The following is an 11082-nucleotide window of genomic DNA, read 5'->3' as shown; positions in this document are numbered from 1 at the left end:
CACATTTTATTTAATGTCAGTTTAAGTAATAAACACATTTTATTTAATGTCAGCGAAGTCATTAAAATAGCTGCGTTCTATGTATAAAGGAAACCATAGTTACACACTTTATCCTGTCATAAAACCATCATAATTAATTATTTCTTGAAACTGAGGCACATAGGAACCAATCGCAGGTAGGAACTAAAGTTGTCAGGGTGAAAAAGCGGGGACAACGGACCCGCTCTAATACATTGCAAAAAATCTATTTTAACAATATATTGAATATTTATATGTATAAAAGTTAAAAACTGCACATTGTATTAAAAAAAAAGACTCCGCATGATTTTACAGATCAATAATAAACATGTAATAAATCGTCTGCATGTGTACTTTTGTTTCGAGTCTCAGTTAAAGGTTCTCTCCCTTTAATTGACATTTAAAATGGCGGCGCAGGACGAGATGGAATCTCTCCTCCTGGAAGAGACGGGTGCAGAGATGCTGAAAGGTAGAGTGGCAAAAATGGAGAGCACCAAAAAGAACGAGTCGAAACTGGTTCTCTATCACTGGACCCAGTCATTCTGTTCACAGAAGGTAAGTGAACGTGAATAAGCATGATAAAGTCTATAGGAATCGTGGAGGTCATAGCATTAAATGGAGCACGGTGCCAAAAAAATGTAAATAAATAAATAATTTTTAAAAAATTCGAAAAGCGTTATATATTATGCCATATAGCCTAGTGCTGCCTTAAGACCTACATGTATTAAATTTAAGCAGAATACAAATAAACTAGAACTGTGTCTATAATGGTGTCCTACTCCCCCCTATAAACTTATACAGTTTAGGTTCATTTGGGAACTAATATATTGTAGTACATATAGTGAGAGTACATGAGCACAATATGGTTACAAACTGGCCGAACCGCTACAATGGTGCTTTCAGTACCGAATATGATGTGAGTACAGACTGTTAATTCATTTATTCAGTCATCCATCCGTTCATCATCTGTACACGCTTTATCCTGGTGAGGGACACAGTGGATCCGGAGCCTATCACAGTTCACTGCAGGGAATTCTGCCCACACACACACACACACACACACACACACACGCATACTGGTATGTTTTTGGGAGGTGGGAGGAAACCGGAGAACCTGGAGGAAACCCACATGGACACGGAGAGAACATGTGAAACTCCACACAGATTTGACCTCTGCAGACTGCCCTGCTGAAAACAAACAAACAAACAAACAAAACGATAGAAACCATCGCAGAAATTCGAATGGATTCTAAAACCATTACCATTATTGGTCCTTATTATGACACCAATAGAAGGCAACAAATTACCAGAAGAGACCCACAGGGACCATTACTGTTTCCTTTAAAACCAATATGATTCCCATTAAAACCATTACAAATTCTATGAGGCTTCCTGGGTTTTTTTTATTTTCTCCCCGGCAGGGACCCTGGAGCTATGAGGTGGCAAGCTTCTTGCTGCCACACTGTGCTCCCTGTTTGTTTTAATGCATGACACGCGGTGTGAATTTTGACCCTCATATTTGCATGGCTCCAGTCCTGATGATCACATTTATTTGACCAATTCTCAGCATTTTATCATTCTCTCATTCATGTACATTGGGACAAAATAATCCAAACAATGTGTGTTGTGCACAGGATTTCAGAGAGTGCAGTATCCTTCCAGTTCCAGTAAAAGAAAAAAAAGAAAAGTTTCTGAATACAATAAACCATACACCATGTAAGACTATTTCATATATAAATAAAATGATTGATATGGATATAAAATGACCACTTGCTTTATTAATTAACTAACCTTTATGAAGGTGACCTTCATTTAACTTTTAGCTTTGTATTAATTCTCATAAATGGCTGCCATGTTAATTTATAGAATAGGTTTTCAGCAAGTTTAATAAACCATCAGTTATGTTAAAAGTGTCGAGTTTTTAAATGAGTTGTTTTCAAGCATGAAGAATGTTCAGAAACAAAGTACTCATTCCCCAAAGTCAGTCCAGTAACATATGCTCCACATACAGCCGTAGGTTCTTGCCGAACAAATAAACCAGCCCAGGCAGGGAAACATTTATGGACCGTGTCTGTTGTATGTGTGTTGCAGGTGAGGCTGGCCATAGCTGAGAAGGGTTTGCAGTGTAAGGAGTATGATGTGAGCTTGCCTCTGAGTGAACACAATGAGCCATGGTTCATGCGTCTGAACCCAGCCGGCGAAGTTCCTGTTCTGGTGCACGATGATCGTGTCATCTGTGACCCAACTCAGATCATGGATTACTTGGAGGAAACTTTCCATGATGGTAAACACGCCAAGCTCTCATTTAATCCTTATTACGGCGGTTTAAATGGGCTTTGGCTAGTTTAGTCAAATTATTAGTCAAATATTTACATTTCTATAGGGGTAGGCGATATGATAAAACATCATATCACGATACCTGATTTCCATGATGCACAATATGCATTATGATATACAGGTTTTCTAATAAACGGTCAGAAAACAGTGGAAATCAGACTTCAGTGATAATACTGACGATATCCGTTCATCATGTCATTCATCGTGATATCGATGTATAATATATCATCATAATATCTTATTTATATCCATTTAATAAACCTTACTTTACTTTCATTAAAAAGTTTACAGTGGTGCCTGAAAGTTTGTGAACCCTTTAGAATTTTCTACATTTCTGCGTAAACATCATCGGATTTTCACTAAAAGTACAGAGGAACGGGCTAAAAGTCCTCCGTGCCGACGTGCGGGACTGTTCAACAGTAACCGGAAGTGTTTAGTTGCAGTTATTGCTACACAAGGGGGTCACACCAGATACCGAAAGCAGTACTTTTACCACTCACAGATATGTAGTATTGGACCATTTTCCTCAATAAGTAAATGACCGTGTAATATTTTTTGTCTCGTTTGTTTACCTGAGTTCTCTTTATCTACTTTTAGGACTTGTGTGAAAATCTGATGATGTTGTAGGTCAATATTTATGCAAGCTCTCAAGCACCACCGTATACTATTTGTTGTATGTTTGCTGTAATTTTACCCTTTATGTTTGTTACCGTTCGAGAAAGTGTTCCTTTTGATATATTTTTCTGTTTACATTTGTTTGTGTTTTCATCACCATTTTAAGTTCATCATGACCAGAAATTTGGATAAAGGTGACGGTGTATGGTGAGTGTGTGATTTCTTAGTGTTTTATTTATTTATTTATTTATTTATTTATTTACTTTTGGTCCCTCCGCTGACTGTGGACAAATTGTAATGAGAGTGAAAACATTCACAAGACTTCATTTCTCATTTCACTCCACCTGCTCTGTTGAATAATGAAGGCCTGTTCTGGCTAATTTCAGTGCCAGAAACAATGTAAACTGAAGCTTAGAATTAAACACTAACTGGATCTTTCGCATGCCAATATTGTGACTCATAGGTACAGCGGATATATAAAAAAAAAAGTCTACACAGCCCTGTTAAAATGGCTTTTTAAAAGGATTTTGTGATGTAAAATCAACCAATCACATACAAACTCATGTTAAATACTAATTAGTATACACCCGCCACCAATTAAAGTGACTGGTTAACCCCGAATAAAGTCCAGCTGTTCCTATTGGATTTTCCGGACATCATCTTGGTAACATCCAACTGGAAAAGACACAAAGAGCTTACAAAACAGGTACGGGATCTCACTGTTGAAAAATATCAATCAGGAGAGGGTTACAAAATAGATGGCAAGGCATTGGATATACCAGGGAACACTGTAAAGACAACAATCAAAAAGTGGAGAAAATATGGCACGACGGTGACACTACTAAGAACAGGACGTCCCTCTAAAATCGATGAGAATTTCAGGAGATAACTAGTCAGGGAGGCTGCTAAGAGGCCTGCAGCAACATTAAAAGTACTGGTTGTTTCCTAGATGTCACAACAGTCTCCTGAATTCTTCATATCTCTGGGCTATGGGTTAGGGTGGAAAGACAGAAGCCTTTTTTAACCAAAAAAATAAATAAATAAATACATCCAAATCCATGTGGAATAATGTGTTATGGTGTGATGAGACCAAAGTTGAACTTTTTAGCCATAATACCAAAAGATATGTTTGGCACGCCAAAAAAAACAAAACAACCCAAAACACAGCACATCACCAAAATAACACCATGCTCATGGGGAAGCATGGTGGTGGCAGCATCATGCTTTGGGACTGCTTTTCTCCAGCTGGAACTGGGGCTTTAATCAGTGTGGAGGGAAAAATTCATAGCTCTAAATACGTGCTGATTTTGGCACAAAACCTTAAGTCTGAAGATGAAGAGGAATTTCACCTTTCAGCGGGACAACGCCCCGAAGCAAACCTCCAGATCAACAAAGGTTTTGGAATGGGCCCAGCCAGAGTCCAGACCTAAATCCAATCAAAAAGCTGTGGCGTGACCTGAAGAGGACGGTGCCCGGAGATGCACAGCTAATCTGAGAGAGTTAGAATGCTTTCGTGAGGACGAATGGCAAAGTATTACTAAGTCAAGATGCGCCAAACTGATCGACTCTTACCCACCAAGATCGAATGCTGTGATCAAATCTAAAGCTGCTTCAGTGTTAGTATTAATATCAGTTTAGGGGTGTGCGCACTTATGCAACCAGGTTATTGTCATTTTTATTTGTATTTTTTTTCCCACTAAAATGATTCTTATGGTTTTTCCCTTTAGTTAGTAGGTGAAAATAAAGGTTCTGGCGTTCATTTATCTTTTAATATCACAAAAACCTGCCATTTTAACAGGGCTGTACAGTCTTTTTATACCCACTGTATTTGAGACATTATACGGTCATTACTGGTTTAAAAACACTTCTAAATATTACAAACTGCACCTTCAAAGATCAACTCCTTTTTAGTATCGTTAATTACATTCTTCAGAAACACCTTTAAATTCCTGTTTTAATCTGTGTGTGTGTGTGTGTGTGTGTGTGTTTTTCCTGCATGATTCAGAGAATACTCCAAAGCTGATTCCGGAGACAGGGAGTACATATTATCACAGAGTTCAGCATTACCGCGAGCTGCTGGACTCGCTGCCCATGGACGCTTACACACATGGCTGCATTCTCCATCCTGAGCTCACAGTGGACTCTCACATCCCGGCCTACGCCAACACACGCATCCGCGGTAAGTCACGCACACATGTCTGCTTACCGACACCTTTATAGCAAATGTTAAACCCATTACAGAGTAGATGATTCGGTGAATGTTCTCGGGAGGCGGCATGAGCTGACTTCCATGGTTCCTTATTTTGGGCAAATATTCGGAACAAATATTCTTCTCTAGGGAGCAAAAATTTGTACACTGGGTCAAATGACCCGTATTGGCACGACATTACAAAAAGCTCTCCAGGGAACAAAATTAAACATGATGTAATTTTGTAAATTGTCATGCACGAGTATTATTTACTTGTCGATTGGGTAATACCATGAAGTGTGGCATGTGCCAAAGTTTTGGCAGCCAGTTAATGCTTAAGAAGTCACATCATCCCTGCATTTCCTGAAGTAGCTAACAGGATTTCTCTCCTTTTTTTCTTTTCTTTTTTTTTCTTTTCTTTTCTTAAAAATGGTTCATTCTTCCTTCGAGTTCAGAAAAGGTTGGTGTCGCGACACACTTTTGTATCCGATAGAGCGATGGTTCTCAACTTTTTTCCGAGCCACGGACCACTTTAAAAAATATATGTATTTAAAGGTGTGAATGAAATGCATTCGGTGTAAAATAAAAGAGAGATAGATGTAAATAAAGCTGTGAATCAATGTAAATAAAAGGAATGAATATTACCAATTAATAACGAGATTTTCTGCCTCTCGCAGCACAGATCGGGAGCACGGAGTCAGAGCTGAAGAAACTGGCCGAAGAAAACCCAGAGCTTAAAGACGCTTATATCTCAAAACAGAGACGCCTAAAAGTACGAAATGTCACCTCGCTCTGAAATAGTCTGTTTTATTCGGCCATTCGAATTAACACGAAGAGGATGATGACGCGTATCGTTTATGGGAGACCATTTTATGACCTTATTTCTTGAGAGTAATAAGAAGCACTGTATGAGTAAATATGAATATCAATGTGTCCAGACAAAGCTGTTCGATCACGACAATGTGAAATACCTGAAGAAGATTCTGGATGAACTGGAGAAAGTTATGGATCAGGTGGAGACCGAGCTGCAGAGGAGAGCAGAGGAGACTCCAGGTAACAAACCTCCATCCTTAGCTACGGCGCAAATTAAAGGTGCCAGTTGTAATTTGTAATAAATGTGTTTCTAGGCGTGTAATAATCGTATGCATTTTGTAACTGTTGATTTGCAGTATTGCTGTGCTGGAACAGACTGACCTTCTCAGCTCCACCCTTTTTCCTTAAAAGACCAATAAGAACGCACACATATCGTGAAATATGTTTGCATTGCAATCTCGGGTCGCGTTACAAGCAACAAATGGCTTCTTTGACTGTAAAAGAAAATCGAGTTTGCATTCCATGCCATCCTCCGATTAATGGCTTTTTAGATATGCTGAGATTTGAATAAAAACTGTCTGTCAGTGCCAGAGTTTTGTCATTGGATGACCTTGCTTGCACTAGCGCTAAATCAGAGCATGTCACGTAACGCACCCGAAGATCGCCGATCTCGGGCTACGTTCACGTTAATCCGGATAGATCTGCGAACTGCAGGCTTCCATTTTCAAACCCTCTCTGCCCACACTGTCGTTCTCAAACGTTTCCCAGAAATTGCCCGTCCACACTGAAACGTCTGAAAACGCCGACATCCCTAAATGTAAGAAGCTTTGACCTGCGTCATTTCGGTCAGGCGTTTTATTAAATAATTTAAAAAAAAGAAGGCAGTCTGAAGGTTGTAGAAAGTGACATTAATCTTTAACAGAGCTATGAAATTGGATAGCAGGCACAACAACTGCAGTCCAGCGTCTTCCACCATCTTGTTCGTTTTGAGTTGACACGACTGCGTCACGTGACTGAAAATACGTCATCGTTTTTGAATATCTCCATTTTCTCCGCTCGCACTACGACGCGAAAACGGCGTTATTGGATCTGTCCACCCGAGAGGGCGTTTCTCGGTGTGGACGGAAGGCCTAAACACGGAGAAGAAGATGTGTGTGAATGTTCACTTCTCTGTCTTTCCGTAGAGGAGGGAACTCAGCAGTCTTGGTTGTGCGGCGAGTTCTTCAGCATGGCCGATGTTTCGCTCGCCGTCACGCTCCATCGGCTCAAGTTCCTCGGCCTCTCTCGTCGTTACTGGGGCAACGGCACACGGGTCAATCTGGAGTCATACTACGAGCGCGTCCTGGAGCGCCCTACGTTCCGCAGGGTCCTCGGACACGTCAACAACATCCTCATATCGGCCGTGTTACCGACCGCTTTCAGAGTGGCCAGGAAGAGAGTGCCGACCTTCATCGGCACCACGGTGTTAATCGGATTATTCGGAGGTGCAACGTATTTTGCTTTTCTTTATTTTAAAAAGCGACTGTTTGTGCCCTGAAGTAGCCGTAATCATTATTCCTGGCCTCATAAGTTTATTTCATTTGATTTATTTAGCCAAGCCAATACATATATATATATATATATACACTGTAATTTCTGGACTATAGAGGAGATGGGTCGAGGTGGCGTACGGCAAAATGACGTGTATGTCGCGTCATCTTGATTGTAATACTACAACCCCAATTCCAAAAAAGTTGGGACGCTGTGTAAAACGTCAATAAAAACAGGATGGAGTGATTTTGCGAATCTCACAGACCCATATGCTATTCACAACAGAACATAGAAAACCTATCAAATGTTTAAACTGAGTCAACGTATCATTTTAAGGTAAAAAAGAAGGTCATTCTGAATTTGACGGCTGTAGCGCGTCTCAAAAAAGTTGGGACGGGGGTAAGAAAAGGCTGGAAATGTAAGTGTTAGTAAAAAAGAAACAGCTGGAGGAACCTTTTGTAACATCTGGAAAGGCAGCATCAGTACTGAAAGGTATATACAGGTCTTAGAGCAACATATGCTTAAATCTAGATTCCATCCCATCTTTACTTCTGAAAGACTCCGCCTCTCTAAGATGCTTTTTTTTATACCCAATCATCTTACCGACCTGTTGCCAATCATCCTCCGGCTGGTTCTTTTTAGTAACACTTACTTTCCCAGCCTTTTGTTGCCCCCGTCCCGACTTTGAGACGTGTTGCGTCCATCATAACATATGGGTTCATGGGACCTGCAAATCGTTCTGTTTTCATTTGCATTTTACACAGCATCCCAACTTTTTTCTAATTGCGGCTGTAATTTGTCAAAGTCTTAATCATAAATATACTCATCGAGTTACTCACCATAGACAAAATGTGACAGAATCTATCAATTTAGTGTTGTTGTTTTTTTTTTTTTTTTGTAAATAAATTTTCCCCCTAATACAATACATTTTTCACTTTCTGATGATGTCTTGGTGAGCTGTTATGGGTTAACAATGCTATTTAAAAATGGTTCCCAAAGCTAACAAGCTCAAGAAGATAACTCGTTACTTAGAAATGTGTTGTAGCACTGGGGGGGGGGGGGGGGGGGGGGGTAAACTTTATAACTAAATAAACTGTTATAAAGTATCAGATAGCCCAGACTTAACTAAACATGCTCATATAACTAGTCTAATTTGAGTATGCTGATGTTTACAGACAGCCCTGATCGGCTAACTAAACAGCTAGCTAGCAAATTTGGCTAGTAAGCATCAGCAGATTCCTTGCGCTAGTACGAGGCTTTTACTTTCGTACTTAAGCGAGTGGTCAGACTTGAAGCTCGCATAAAGATCAATCCTTAGTAGCAGCCTGGTCAGGGTCACGGTCTTTTAAATGAAGCTACTAGTTTGTTTACATTTTGGGAAACAGACTCCACAAGGTTCGTTCGACTAAAAATAACAGCGAAGACGGACATCCCTCGAGTGATACGGCTGAGCCTGAGCATAACTATCGATAAAACTAAAATTCACACGTTCTCACGTTTGTGACGTTTTCATCAAAGCAGCGTGTGTTCGTGTCGACGCGATCATTTGCGTCTTACGCTCGGGATTGTTTTATGGTCCGGAAAATACGGCGATCGTGAAAATATGTGCACATTAAGCACTTTGTTTTAAATCATCAATCATGTGTAGAATGTGATAAACACCCTCTTTATTCTGTCCTGAGTTCTCCACAGTGACTAATGCACAGTACTCTAGTAAGCATGTGCTGCTAATCAGCTGTACCGTTATATTATAATAAATATGATTTGTCATTGTGCGCATTTCAGAATATTGTCAGAAAATGTGTATTTCGTTATTTAGATTTTTATTCCGAAAGTGTGACAGAAAATTAGGCGGTTATCATGGACTGGAAAGGTAATATCGGCATATTCCCGTTCAGTATCGCATGAATGGGAAGTTGTGTTTATCTCATTACTGTTTTGGTTTATTTAGTGAAGCTATGCATTTAATCAGGCTTGCATTCTGCACCAGGCAACAGTGAACATCCGAGTCAGATAAAACACTTGGCTTTCCTTTAACTGTGTTGTATGGAATTGTTTGGAAAAAAAAAAACGTCTTGTACTGTAATGAAATGACTCAGTCTGGCAATGCACTGTGTTTTATATGCAGACATTGTTATTCATATATATACTACATCGGATATTAAAAGTCCAGACTATCCTGTTAAAATGGTCGGTTTGTGTGATGTTAAAAATAAAACCCAGAGATAAAATCTTGTCAGAACTTTTTCTACTACCATTCATGTGAAACCAACAAAATGAAGGTGAAAACAAATGGAAATGTTTTAAGGGGAAAAGAAAAAAGCGTACAATAACTCGCCCGCGTAAGTGCGCGCACGTCTTAGCCGATACTTTGTTAAAGCACCTTTTGCTTTGCACGTCTCGATCCGGAAGAATGGGCAAATTATTCACTGATCTAGGTGCGCAAAGCTAATAGAGACATATCCGGACAGACTGATAGCTGTAATTAAAGCAAAAGATGGCTCTACGGAGTACTAAATGCCTCGTAGGTATAACTTATTATGGCTTCTTCTTTTTTGTTTTAAGGGTATGCAAACTTTTGAGCTTGACAGTATATATGTATAAGGCAAATAAGTATATTATTATTGATTTATCCGGTTGGCCATTTTATCAGGTCCTCGTACCGTTTAAGGCACTTTGTAGGTAACAAGAGCTGACTGTTCTCGCAATGGAGCATTAGCTTGTGATTCAAATAGTATATTAATATTAGATTTATATGATGGTTAAATATTAAATGTCATTTTTAAAATACTGCACATACATTATGATCAAATAAAAGACCTCTGTATACTTGGGAAGAAATATGGATGAAAAAAAAAAAACCAAAAAAAAAACCAAAAACGCTGAAATAATAGAATAAAAATCTTTATTGATGTTGTTGATGTTAACTCTAACCCTAAAATTAACTGCTAACAAATCAATGTTTTCTGTATTGTTAATAACAGTAATGATTTAATAATGATTGGGTTTCCCCTCTAGGTGGCAGTAAACTCCTATTTCCTGGACATTCTGAGTGCACTTCCTCAGTCCGTATCAGATTTCCCCCGCGTTCCAATCCTGTTTCCAATGGACCCTCGTCGACTTTCCCTCAAACCTCTGGTGTGTAACACTTACATCGCGCAAGTGTGCAAGTGCAGCGCAATAGGACGGATAGTGTAATTAAGAGCGGGATTACACATGACCTCGACAGATTTATCTGAAGTGATCTGAACAAGTGTCGGAAACAGCCCTTGAGATGGCGAAGTATTAAACCAAGGGAACGTGCAGGGAGGAAGTGAACGAGGGCGCATTAAAAAGAGTATTGGAACGCAGGACAAGCGTGGCCTCTAATCTAGTTAAGGCGCAGCTGGAAAAACAAACCACAACCTGGATATGTGTATTGCGTGTCCTATTGTTCAACTGATTGGACCCGACGTCTCACTATTCCGTTGTTTAAAATTCGGCAGGTGTTTTGCGGCAATAGGACGGGGCCAACATCTAGACAGTATTTTCCATTGCAGGTCTCCAGGAATCCGAATTAGTTCAATAGAGCCGTTGTGGAT

General features: G+C 39.6%; 1 protein-coding gene across 1 annotated transcript; it reads left to right on the top strand.

Annotated features, from left to right (window-relative positions):
- Positions 1 to 215: 215 nt before the first annotated feature.
- On the top strand, positions 216 to 9732 carry gdap1 (ganglioside induced differentiation associated protein 1). Its single transcript, XM_017452648.3, has 6 exons — positions 216 to 573; positions 2110 to 2302; positions 4976 to 5149; positions 5836 to 5930; positions 6097 to 6211; positions 7156 to 9732. Exons 1-6 carry the CDS (start codon positions 424 to 426, stop codon positions 7506 to 7508), a joined length of 1080 nt encoding a protein of 359 aa, XP_017308137.1. The 5' UTR covers positions 216 to 423; the 3' UTR covers positions 7509 to 9732.
- The last annotated feature ends 1350 nt before the right edge of the window (positions 9733 to 11082 follow it).

Source organism: Ictalurus punctatus, chromosome 23 (genome assembly GCF_001660625.3).
Source record: "Ictalurus punctatus breed USDA103 chromosome 23, Coco_2.0, whole genome shotgun sequence".
Classification (NCBI taxonomy): Eukaryota; Metazoa; Chordata; class Actinopteri; order Siluriformes; family Ictaluridae; genus Ictalurus; species Ictalurus punctatus.
The sequence above is the reverse complement of the archived record's forward strand: the minus strand, read 5'-3'. Positions and strand labels throughout refer to the sequence as shown.